The sequence below is a fragment of the Carcharodon carcharias genome, chromosome 6, assembly GCF_017639515.1.
Source record: "Carcharodon carcharias isolate sCarCar2 chromosome 6, sCarCar2.pri, whole genome shotgun sequence".
Lineage (NCBI taxonomy): Eukaryota > Metazoa > Chordata > Chondrichthyes > Lamniformes > Lamnidae > Carcharodon > Carcharodon carcharias.
Genome location: NC_054472.1, coordinates 143,619,620 through 143,633,142, shown reverse-complemented (window position 1 = coordinate 143,633,142; position 13,523 = coordinate 143,619,620). Strand labels below are relative to the sequence as shown.

Genomic DNA, 13,523 nt, shown 5'->3' with positions numbered 1-13,523 from the left:
ACAGCAGGTGCATGGGAAGACTACCACCTACAAGTTCCCCTCCAAGCCACAAATCATCCTGACTTGGAACTATATCACCGTTCACTGTTGCTGGGTGAAAATCCTGCCTAACAGCACAGTTGGTGTACCTATAGCTCATGGACTGCAGCTATTCAAGAAGAAAGCTCACCCTTACCTTCCCATGGGCAATTAGGGATTGACAGTACATGCTGGATTAGTCAGTGGTGCCCACACCCCGTCAAAGAAATAAAAGTAAAAGTACTTGATCTATGATATACAGACCTTAATTATGTGCTGTATTACCCTGCTGCTTTTATTGCTTTTTTTCTGGCGTCAGGGGTCATGTTCATTTTAAAAGTTTTAAAATATATTTGTAGGATGTGGGTAATGCTGGCAAAGCCAGCATTTGTTGCCCATCCCTAATTGCTCTTGAGGAGGTTGTGATGAGTTAATATGGGGTCACATTGGAAAATAGTTTGTGTAGCACTGATGTTGTCCTTTGCTTCGCTTCGTAATTGTGTAATCCAGCAATGTTCTGGTGTTAGTATGGACTTCATCCTGCATTACATGCACTAACTGCATTGAATGCCAAAATATTGATGTCGCTGGTGATTAGATACAAATGCATTGGTCTACAGTCTTGATGGTAAGAAGGCAATGTTTCTACCCACTTAAAATTTAATAGTTTATTTGAAGCGGCCTGGAAGTATTCGTATTCACTACAGATCATAAAAGGTGCTATAATTATATGATTCTTGTGTTACAATGCCAGCTGATACTACTGGATAAGTCAGATTCCAGATGGGAACCTGGCTTGATAGATCCTAACTTTTTTTTAAGAAACCATGGGGGGGTGGGGGGCTACTGAACAAATTCACAGGAGTCTGCTGATGAACTTTTAACACAGAATAGGACATTTAATATGAAATGAGAAAAAATGAACTGTTTCACCAGACAAAAAGGCTGGAAAGATCTTAGTACAAATACAAGAAAATGATTCAGATATTCACCCTTCCTTCACCCCAGCTTTCTCTTTCCAGACACATTCAAATTCAGAAAAATAAAATAATTTCCCATATCTATTTTATGTCCTAATAGTCAGGATAAATATGCGGTAGATGCGAATTAATAGGCGAACTGTGGTCAGGCACACCATACTTAAAAGTAACTGACAGATGCAACCCAAAGCAGATTCCATGGAGTTCTCAACAACCCACTCAGACATTTGTCTGTGTGAGCCAAACAATCTAACTGAAACTGTCTTTCCACAAGGGATTCCAATTTCACATTGAAGAACTATCTTGGAAATCTCTCCAAATGTTGCTCCTACTCGGCAGGCTTCAACAAGGATCCGCCTCCAGGGTTTCAATCTCACCTTCCAAGATTCCTTTCCCCTGGATCTCCAAGAACATTCACGCTTCACCTTCCAAGCACACTTTCAGACCTTCAGCCGTGCCAAGTGGAACACCACTGCCGCAAAAGGGCACCTTTACGCCTGCAGCACGGGTCATCAACCTTCAGCTGCCTCCTCGAATCTTCAGGCTTCTCTTAAGCCGGCTTCACTTCAGTCCTGCTCCTCGCAGCTCTGTCTTAATGCTCTGCTTCTTTTCTCTCAACCTTTACTTAACAGAATCAGTTTTTGACCTATGTTCTTGTCCCTTACCTGAGACTGTCTTCTGAGACCTCTTTCTGTCCCACTCCCTGTTTTGGGACCGCCTCCTTGGTTTGGTACCTTCTCCCTTCCCTGTGCCCTGCTCCCTGGGACACCACCGGTTTGGGTCACCTGACCTGCAGTTTTTCACCATTCTATTTATTTGCTTTTCCTTATGTGCACATGTGCAGGGCTAGTTCTCAGCCTGTGTAGAAGTCCCTCAACAAGTTGGGAACTGTAGTTCCCGAACTGTGCCTTCAATTTAAACTTAAGGTAAGTATTTGAGTTTCCTTGCACTTGTCACAAGATTTTTGTCTTTGACTTCTAATTTTGAGATTTTAAAAAAATCTTTGGTCACTCTCATCTTAATAATATTCAGGATCACTTAATCATTGTATAAACTAAATGCCAATGATGTGATCATTAAACTAGTTGATTAATGTTTTCTAAGTATTTTCTGCATTTTTCTCACATTATAGGGAAACAAAGTTACTATTCATTGCATTTTGGAAGTACTATGGAACCTTTGGAACGGAGGAGCTGACATAAGGTTTTTTTGCTGTGGGGCTTTATTATCAATAGCTTTTTTTAAATGTCACCTGCAGCCTCTCTGAAAGAGTTAGGCTGACATCCAGAATTATTTGACTCATTTAAATGCCATGTTTGATGCCTTTTAATTCCAGCTGTAGTTTTAGTTTAAATTGGGTGAAGAAATTTTCAAAAAAGGTATTTAACTGCCCAGATCAATCTGTGTCACTGTCTAATTTACCACCCAATATATGTATTACTATTTGGAATGGAACCACATAAATCAAAATGTATGAGAAAAATGGGGAATAAAAAGGGAACAAGAAGAGAGCGTTCAATGAAGGGTGCAGCTGTTTGAGCTGCCCGAAATAGCCGATGAGCTGAACACTGTTTAAACAAAGCAGAGCTTTGTAATTGATGCCTCTGGTAATGGCAAATGATCAACCAGCCATATTGACTGCTCTCCAGTATAAACAAGGACTGCAGTAGCTTAAAGTAGTTAGATGACACTGGCAGTTAAATTAGTTATGTGTCGTCAAAGGTATATAAACTAGCAATTGGTAATGGGAATTTGGATTTGACCTGCGATGATGTCTGAACTCCAGAACTGTAAAGTCAATAGTTATTGTTTCTCAGTCAAGTCTTTTTGTAAGTACCTCATCTTATTTGGAGGATTGAATTTTGAATTACAACAACTTTGCCTATAATAATATTGTTTTGCACTGATGTTCCAGACATCGCATGAAAGGTTTTTTTGTGCATGTGTCAAAAAAAGGTCAGGGGTTAGAAGCTTTTTTTTCTTCTCAACCTTCATTCATCCCCCTCAGCTCTCCCTTCCTGCAGCTGAGGCTGATTGGTGAGTCCGCTTTTAGGCCTTGGTCTATGCAGACTGCTTGCATGAGAATTGCCCAGGGGCAATTCTCCATGCAGGAAAAGGTCAAAGCCATGATTTGGAATTCAGTCTTTCCTGGGCACAGACCCATGCTCCACTCTGACACAGTTGCCTTGTGCTTATATCTGGATAACACATTGGAATATTGAATTGTGGAAATGCTTCTGCCCGATGGGTTGTTCATTGGTCTCAATTTTGGTCAAAGGAACCATTTGACATGGATTCATTTTCAAGTGGTTGGCACACTTGGCGACTTGTAGTGCTGAGATAATCTGTTGTATAACATGCCAACGAAAATATTATTTCCATCAGTTGGATGCATCTGCAATGCTATTTTGTCAGTCATTGCAAAATGTGTGGGAAGTGCTCCCCCTGGTGTTGATGTTAGTAGATGCAACCATACTATACAAAAGGTCATGGCCTGAAACATTAACTTTGCTCTCCACAGATGCTGCAAGATCTACTGAGTATTTGCAACATTTTCTGTCTAGCATTTTCTGTTTTTTTTAATTCCACGTGCAAAACTTGTGCACTTGGAAGCGATTTAACACCACTCCGTGAACAAGGGTCCACAGCATATCCAATTCGGTATTGCAGGTCCACTGAAGCCGCAGTGACGTAATGTGTGGGAAATGGGCAGATTAACAGTTTACTGGGCACTAGGTCAAAGTGTACATTCAAATCCCCAGAGCTGATGCCCATCTTGAATTCAAAATATCCGTTTTGTATCCGGTGATATAAATGGATTTGAGTTTAATTTGCTGGGTTGGATGTGTGTTTTTGATAATGCTTTGATAAGTCCTCGACCTTGCTTGTTAATTTGTGATTTTGATATTCCAATAGGTCAGATGTCAGCAGCTGGGACGATGATGCCAGGCCAACCCATGGCGGGCCGTATGATGCCGAACCTGCAGCCGAACATACCGTCAGGAGCACCCCCCCATCAAAACCCAACTGTTGTACCAGCAGCAGCACATGGTAATATGATGGGCCCACGACCAGCAGCTGCAACCAATGGCATGTGTAAGAATTTTTCAAAAATATGGCCTTCTCTTCTATGCATTGGGAACAGCAATAGGTGCTTTACTAATGAATCGTTTCAAGGAATTCGGACAAAACATCAATGAAATGAATTGCCAGTTCACCTATGTTGGGTGTTTGTGGGAGGATTGTTAGTCAAGGCATTCAGAAGACTTTTCAAGAGGCAATGGGGATTCAGTTTTACCTGAATGATAGACACTTACAGTATACCACAGCACTGAAGTGAAGATTAGATTATGAATTGAATCCAGCATGAGATTGAATCCCACAGTCTTATGAATCAGAAGGGACAGTATTACCAGCTGGGCCAAATATTGTTGAAATATATTGCATTTATAGGACTGAAGGGGTCATTGTACTTCAGGGTCAGGAAATTGTCCTGTGATCTTGCAGATGGAAGGCATTGAAGGATAATTCTATGACTTTTGGTTGAGATTTGGTGTAGAATTTTCAATTAGTATTTCACAATAAGTTGGAATTGTCTTTCCATCTTTGGGTGTTTTAGGATATGGGTGCTAATTTATGTCAGGATATGACTCATCCCATGGACCCAACATCAGTAAACCTCACTTCATTCCACTGTGTATCCATCCAGTAATAAACTTCCCCTTGCCTGAATCCCAGTGATGTGAGGCTGCGGCTCCATGTTATGACAAAATTTTCATCTGTATTGCATATCAGAGAAGACAGTTTAAATATTGACTCTTAAAGTGAAGTGGTGAACCAGTACTCTGCAGCTTGGTATTGATGGGTGTCAGACTGATGGAATGACCATCTCTCCACTGCTGGCTCTGAGGGTTTGCTATCCAGTGATTTAGGTTTTCCTGCCCCAGTTCCTGGTGGACAATAGGGTTCAACACTAAATTGCCTAGGCTTCATTTCAAATTGACGTTGAGCATCAGTCACGAATAATGGAAATGTAATTTGCATCAGTATTACCTTTTTCTTATTAGTTTTTAAGTAGATAGATTGGTGGATGCAAAATTCAGAGCAGTTTTCAAATCTTGCCATTTAGTGAATCTTGTGCACGTTCAAATACTATAACACTCCCAGTGACCCTCACTTCTAAATTCTAAAAGATCTTCTGCCATCCATTGAATATTATTATTGAAGAAAATGTTTTAAAATGCAGCAAATATGGGTATTACAACATGGAATTTGGCTATTTGGAGCATCCAGCCTGATTTTCTTCATATGTCACCTAGTCGCATTACACTTTCTCCTCAATCCCCATGCTCTTTAATACTCTACCTTTGCAATAAAATCTCTCACAAATTGGAGTGCTCTTGGCATGTGTGACACCAAACCCAGGTAAACTTGAAATCTGTACTCACTGCATGCCCATACAGTAGAGGGCCTTGACTCTGGACTCTCATTGCTTTGTCTGCTACTGTAATGGGGAAGTCAGAGCAGTGATCTCTTTTAAGCCAAGTGGGGAGGTGGGGTATTTCCCAAAATATGAAAATTACAAGGTCAGTCAATGCATTGCTCTTGTGCACCTCCAAGTGGTCAGTTATGTCAGTTTTGGCAGGTCACCTTCTGCCCTCAGCTTAGTCATGAAAGGAACTTTTTCTAGTCCTTTTTTTTTAAACCTCGTTTCCTGTATTGCTGGAAAATGCTGGCTGCTGTTGGGGGAGGCAGTGGCATAGGGGTATTGTCACTGGACTGGTAATCCAGAGACCCAGGGAATCTGGGAACCCGGGTTCGAATCTAATGATGACCATGAAACTATTGTGGATTATCGTAAAAACTCATCTGGTTCACAAAAGTCCTTTTGGGAAGGAAATCTGCTGTCCTCACTTGGCTTGGCCTCCATGTGACCACAGATCCGCAGTAATGTGGTTGACTCTTAAATGCCCTCTGAAATGGCCTAGTAAGCCACTCAGTTGTATCAAACTACTACAAAGCCAATAAAATAGAATGAAACCAGATGGACAACCCAGCATCAACCTAGGCACTGGAAATGACAATGACAAGCCCAGCCCTGTTGACCCCAAAAAGTCCTCCTTGCTTACTAGCCAAGCAACAGCCTGACATAGCCGTACTCACAGAATCGTACCAGACACCACCATCACCATCCCTGGGTATGTCCTGTTCCACCAGCAGGACAGACCCAGGAGAGGTGGCAGCATAGTGGTGAGAGTTGCCCTGGGAATCCTCAACATCGACTCTGGATCCCATTAAGCCTGATGGCATCAGGTCAAACATGGGCAAGGAATCCTCCTGCTGTCCCACGTACTGTCTCTCTTCTCTCTCTCTCTCTCTCTCTCTCTCTCACCATTTGGAGGAAGCACTGAGCACACAAGGACACAATGTACAGTGGGTGAAGGGACTTCAATGCCCATCACCAAAAGTGGCACCACCACAGAATGAGCTTGCTGAGTCCTAAAGGGAATAGCTGCTAGATTGGGTCTGTGGTCGGTGGTGAGGGAACCAACAAAGGGAAAAATATAATTGACCTTAGCCTCAGCAACCAGCCTGCCACAGATGCACCTGTCCATCATAGGAGTGACCACCACACAGTCCTAGTGGAGACAAAGTCCCATCTTAACATTGAGGATACCCTCCTTCGTGTTGTGTGGCACAACCACCATGCTGAATGGGCTAGATTTCAACCAGATCTAGCAACTCAACTGGGCATCCATGAGGCACTGTGGGCCATCAGCAGCAGCGGAATTGTACTCGACCACAATCTGAAACCTCATGGCCCAGCATATCCCCCACTCTACCATTACCATCAAGCCAGGGGATCAACCATGTTTCAATGAAGAGTGCAGGAGGGCGTGCCAGCAGCATCACCAGACATACCTAAAAATGAGGTGTCAACCTGGTGAAACTACAACACAGGACTTCATGCATGCCAAGCATCAAGAGATGGACAGCGCTAAGCGATTCTGCAACCAATGGATCAGATCTAATCTCTGGTGTCCTGCCACATCCAGTCGTGAATCTAGAAGTGCCGGGTGGATGATCCATCTTTGCCTCCTCCAAAGATCCCCAGCATCAGAGATGCCAGTCTTCAGCCAATTTGATTCCTTCCGTGCCATCAAGAAACGGCTGATGGCACTGGATACTGCAAAGGCTATGGGCCCTGACAATATCTGGACCAGATTTGAACTCCAGAACTTGCTGCTCCCCTAGCCAAGCTGTCTCAATACAGCTACAACACAGAAAACTATATGGCAATGTGGAAGATTTCCCAGATGTGTCCTGTACACAAAAAGCAGGACAAATTCAACACAGCCAATTACCATCCCATCAGTCTACTCTCAATCATCAGTTAAGTGATAAAAGGGGTCATTAACAGTGCTATCAATTACACTTGCTTAGCAATAACTTGCTCACTGACCCTCAGTTTGGGTTCTGCCAGGGTCACTCAGCTCCTGACCTCATTCCAGCCTTAATTCAAACATGGACAAAAGAGCTCCACTTCAGAAGTGAGAGTGACTGCGCTTGACATCAAGCAGCATTTGACAGCATATGGTATCAAGGAGCTCCAGCAAAACTGGAGTCAATGGCATTAGAAGGACCAAGCAGGAGAATGGGTTCAGAATTGCTGGCTCATGGAGGATCATTTGAAGGACTGAATGTACTAGGCGCATGTTTTAAAATTCTAGTTTTGGTGATTGCTATTGTGGCCTCCACAGTTGAATAGTTAAGTCTGATCACTTTACATTAATGGTTCCTGGATTGTGGTGACACTTAAAAACATTTGGCTATGGAGTGCTTTTTTTGCCCTTAGATTACAAGAGGCACTCTATAAATGCAAATGCCTTACCTTTTTATCATGGAAAGAGAGAAGTTCCAGTTACTAAACTGTGTTCACATCCTGAAGGTCCTAAAGCACTTCATGACCAATGAGTTCCTTTTGAAATGTTGTCACAATTGTTTTGCAGATAGTCATGGCAGCCATTTTGTGCACAGCAAGATTTTTCAAACAAAAAAACAATGAATAATGAGTTAATTTGCTTTTGGTAATGTTAGTTGTTAGTAATGATGGTTGAGGAATGAATATTTATCAGGTCCAAAAACAAATTTTGCTTTTGACCCTATTTATATTGTTTACCTCTTTGTTCTTCTCTGTTACTCATTTGTTTTGCCTGACTTCCCTTACTCCTACCTTGCTCATTTTTAATGCGACCCTGAACCATAATGACTTTTTATTTGTTTACGGGATGTGGGCATTGCTGGCTAGGCCAGTATATATTGCCCATCCCTAATTGCCCTTGAAGGTGATGATGAGCTGCCTCTATGAACCACTGCAGTCCATGTGGTGTAGGTACAGTAAGGGAGTTCCAGGATTTTGATCCAGCGACAGTAAAGGAACGGCGATATATCTCAGGTCAGGATGATGTGTGGCTTGGAGGGGAACTTGCAGGTGGTGGTGTTCCTTTGCATCTGCTATCCTTGTCTCGGTGGTAGAGATCGCGGGTTTGGAAGGTGCTGCCAAAAGAGCCTTGGTGAATGCATTGCGTTTTGTGGAAGGTATACACATGCTGCCACTGTGTGTCGGTGATGGAGGGCATGAATGTTTAAAGTGGTAGATGGGGTGCCATTCAAGTGGACTGCTTTGTCTTGACGGTGTTGATCTTCATGCGTGTTGGAGCTGCACTCATCCAGGCACATGGAGAGTATTCCTGACTTGTGCCTTTGTAGATGGTGGACAGGCTTTGAGGAGTCAGGAGGTGAACTATTCGTTATGCAATTCCCAGCCTCTAAACTGTTCTTGTAGCCATAGTATTTATATGGCTTTTTCAGTTGTTTCTGATCATTTGTAATCCCCAGGATGTTGTTAGTGGGGGTTTGAGCAATGGTAATGGCATTGAATGTTAAGAGTAGATGGTTAGATTCTCTCTTGATGGTGATGGTCACTGCCTGGCACTTGATGCCAGGACTCATGCAACCTAAGTTGTTCCTAATTTTCAAGCATCAGTTTGGCTTCCTTGTTAGTACCCTGTTGTCTGCGTCAGACATCTTTGGCATTCCATCACTCCAGGAGGTAAGTAATATAAACTGTGTTGAACGAGTGCTGAAAGGTACCACCTTCCAATGAGATGTTAAACTGAGCAGTCTGTGCATTGGATGTAGACTGGAAGAGAGTATGGTTGGAATCCTGGAAGGAAGTGATCAACAGGCAAATTATCTTTTTCTTCAGAACATAATCTGTGACCTTTTTGCACATAAAAGCTTATCAATCTTGTATTTCTTTGCAGATCCAGGCCCAGCTGTACAGCCAGAAAGTGTGGTGGTGCCCACAACAACAGCAAAAACTCCTGCAGCGCCGTAACCTGTATGAATGGAATATAACCACCTGATACACTCAGGAGACTTAAACAGTGAAACCCAAGCAACCATCTCCTAGACTCTGTCCAGCTACCTCCCTTCTTGAAGACACTGAATTGCAAATGCTTGCCTTCCCATTTTATTTTTGCTCCCCCTTTTTATTGCAGTCAAGTTTTCTTTTTGGAGGACAAAAATTTCTTTGGCAAAAAAAAAAAATAAAATACATTGTAGTCACTTTTTCCAGAAACACCATCAGGTTACTTGTCTACCTCCCTGTCTTTTGTGGGTTTCATGGCAAATGATTGCTTCTACCCTACCTCCTTTGTGGTCTCCCTCATTTGTCAGGGAAGTTCATTCATGATAGTGTATCCTCCAGTAGGCAGTTCTGTAAATCTGCAGCAGTTTTCAGCTGGCATGCATATGTATCGGCTATTGACTGGAAAGGCGGCGTTGTTGGAGGAGCAAAACCTTTCTGCCTGTCTAATTTCAATTTTAATCAACTGATGAAGTTTTATGTAGGGACCTTCTCTTTATTCCTCTCTCTCCCTCTCCCACTTTTCAGTTCCTGCCCCCACTTGAAAGCACTGTCTGGCCCTGGAGCACTCTACACAAAGGGTATTACAAAATACAATTCTTAAGGTTAAAGATTAATCTACTGGTTCAATCGGCAATATCTTGTTAGTTTACAAAACTAGCTAGTAAAGGAATGCATTTTGGTCTGGCCATTGATTTCCTATGTTGACTTCTGGTTTATAGTGGAGCTGTGGTTCACAGAGCAAACGTATAACAGTGATGTTAGATTTCACAGAGGCCTTATGATTGGAGTACTCATATTTAGCTCAGGGCTGTGGCTTTTCTTCAGCAGTGAGGTGCTTGAAGGTCACTCCTATACAGTTACCATATAGAGAACTACATGCACTTCACTTTTTTTTCAATTTTCGAATTTACACATACCAGAGAAATCAGGTTCATTAACATGGAGTATCAGACCTGGTGGGGGCCTACAGGTGAGAAAAGTGGGATGGAATCAGTCCACTTGGAGGGCCGCTCGTATTTGGATGATTGAATTGCTTAGTCTCCGATTGCAGTATGATGTATCACAGGAGTGTCTGAACTATATCCATGGCTCAGGCAACTTGATCCTATCTGAGCTGAGGCTTCTAAATCAATGGTTAAATTACTTGGGCTGGGAGATTTGGAAAGGGCTGCTACAACATTGTCCAATGTTGGACAAATCCCTAATTGGAACATTGAGATCATTCATGTCTGCAACTTGAAAATTTAATGTTAACCTCTTTTTAAACTTGGTATAGCCTCACAGCTTCATGGTTAAATGGAGGCGGAAAGCTTGGATCCTCTTAGTAAATCAGAGCTGATTTGCCTTCTATATGTTCACTGAAACAGGATATTGGGACAAGTGTGGCAATGAAAGACACAAGTTCAATTGCTACAGGAAAGCCAAAAATATAAATAACCTGTTTTTATTGGAGAGTAACACTGATTAGTGTGTAATTGAACAATATGCTACGTATGTCAAGAGAAAGTGCTGTATACTCAACTGGTCAGGCAACATCTGTGAAGGGAGAAAAAGAATCAACGTTTCAGGTTTGTAACCTTTCATCAGAACTGGAAAATATTACCAGATTTTTTTTTATGCTCAGATTTCCAGAATCTACAATACCTTGCTTTTTGTAGCATGTATATTCAGTTACAGGCAGTGAGCCAAGTAATGCAGACCACCCACTGCTGCGGACAGATCTGATGAAACCACTGCTGAGAGATCTAGTTAGTGCAGGAAGTCATTGCATGCTATTATTTCATACACAAAGGACCAAGCACTTAGCCTTGTGGCACTGCTGCATTGGAGAATTGAACTTGAGCCTCAGCAAATCTTACTTCTGCTGTTGCACTGGCTGGAAGGATTTGGGCTTTGGTCTCAGCTGCTTCATTCAGCAAATATCAGAGGAAGCAGCATCGGGATTTCTTATTCTATTCAAGCATTCTGTATTTTTCTCTAAGGTTGGGGAAAGTGTAATGCCATCTTTTGATTACATTGTTGGGCTACAGAGGATCATGAGCTAGAGTGGATCAGTGGCTGCTGCTTCAAAGAGTTGGTCTTCAAGGAGATCATGGTTGGAATCCTAGTTTTGACTTGTATGTCAGCTGTGCTGTTCCAAATAAAAGGCATGAGGAAATAGTTGAGGAAGAGGTAATTTTATTTTTAATTTAAGATTTAAAAAATTCAGACTTGCTCTGACAGAATTGCAGTTTTTGATAATTGAAAGAGCAGCAGTAGTCATGTCTGTGATGCAGTGTTTCTAACGTCTTGATGATGGCTGAAGTATAAAGGTATACCTGAAAGCAGCATGTGCGTGGATCCCATGGTTGACATTTAATATCTTCATTCTTTTATTTCCCATTCTATCTCCTTCCTCTCAGTTTATAAGACATTCAATAATTACACAATTATGCACCTTGATTATTTGTAATTCCATCAGTTAGTTTCCTTTAGTTTCAGGAGGTGTGTGCATGCATGTGGGTGTTCTTAAAACCTAGTAGATTTGCTTTTCCAATGCTGCTGAATGCAGTGGCTTTGGAAGCAGTTTTTTTTGCTTTTCATTCTCTTTCACAGCCCTGCCCAAGGCTCCTCTTAGTGGCAGGATTATAGCCACCAGTCTGCAGGCCTTTAACAAATACAACTGGGGTCCAACATTTTTTTTCACACATGGTTCAATGTGCACCTGAATATGCTTCCTACCAATCCATAATATAATTTTAACAATGCTTTCAGTCATTCCTACTCTTTTGCTCTCTTCAATGTGCCCTATCCCCCAGTGACTTGGTAACTTAGCTGGGTGTTTACTTTGGGTGCACTATTCTACCTGTGAAATTTAAACCAAAAAAAATCTCTGGGACTTTATTAGAATTTTTATGTATATCTGGGCCATTTGTTTTTGAATTTGAAATGCATTGATCAAAGGGATATGGACGTTTCAAAAATGAGCCATTGTTGCCTTTGTACTTGTGATCAAGTGGTAGAAGTTTAATATTAAAAAGCAATAGCTGGTTAAGATAGATAATGTCCTCTTGATATCTATTAAAACTCATTGTTATTTGGACATCAGTAAATTTAACAGTGGATGTATGTTTTCTTCTTCTCTCGACTGAAACTGTTCATCCAGCAGAACAATTAATGGTTTCTGTTCCTTCATCTCACTGCGAGCTGAGAACAGCCCTCATCTGACCAAACTGATCAGTTTTGCTTTACCAGTTTGGGAGAATTTTCAACAGTTGTGTCTGTCTGTTCCAGATGGGAGAAATCTGCACTTGTAATACAGAAGTATAACATAGGTTAAATTCTCTGCTTGGATGCTCATTTATACTGGAACTCTGTCTATTAGCCATCTGATCGTGTTCAAAGAGGATTCTTTGGACAGCATTAGTTGGATTTTCTTTTGAGAGACTGTACGTGTTCAGAATGTTTCAAAAATTTTCCACCTGGTGACAAAGCATGTAAACCCTTCTTGCGCATCCTTGCTTTTTAAAAGATAGGAATTAATTCTATATATTCTGCTAATTAAAGAAGTTCAAATAAATTGAGATAAAAGCAAAACACTGCGAATGCTGGAAATCTGAAACAAAACCAAAAAATGTTGGGAAAAACTCAGCAGGTCTGACAGCATCTGTGGAGATAAAGAGAAAGTTAACGTTTCAAGTCCGTATGACTCTTCAGTCATATGGACTCAAAACGTTAACTCTGTCTTTCTCTCCACAGATGCTGTCAGACGTGCTGAGCTTTTCCCAGCAATTTTTTCTGTTTCAAGTAAATTCTGCATGGCTCAGTCATAATTCGGTACTATAGCTCAATATCTATGGTACTGGGCCATCTATTCAGATAGTGTTTCTGGCAAATTGTGATATTAAATTGAAAAAGTCTGGTCATTCATTGAATATAAGCATCAGAACTGCTGGACTATTACTAAAAATGTATTGTACTCTATTTTTGGGCACATTATTTTCCAGCACAAGTGACTTGAGCTGAAGAACCTTCGTGAGTTGAGAGAGCAAACATTGAAGTGTTACCTTGTTCTTATTATCTGACCTCTCAGAAATATAGATGGACAAGAA

General features: G+C 41.5%; 1 protein-coding gene across 4 annotated transcripts in view; it reads left to right on the top strand.

Moving 5' to 3' along the window:
• Positions 1-12,470, top strand: part of smarcc1a (SWI/SNF related, matrix associated, actin dependent regulator of chromatin, subfamily c, member 1a) — a 223,774-nt gene extending 211,304 nt beyond the window's left edge. For 3 of the 4 annotated variants that reach the window (XM_041189167.1, XM_041189166.1, XM_041189169.1), the window contains 2 exons: positions 3,915-4,094; positions 9,326-12,470. In XM_041189167.1, coding sequence (XP_041045101.1) covers positions 3,915-4,094; positions 9,326-9,399 — 254 coding nt within the window. In that variant the 3' untranslated portion in view covers positions 9,400-12,470. The remainder of the gene's footprint in view (positions 1-3,914; positions 4,095-9,325) is intronic. The other variant, XM_041189168.1, reaches the window with a different exon arrangement.
• The last annotated feature ends 1,053 nt before the right edge of the window (positions 12,471-13,523 follow it).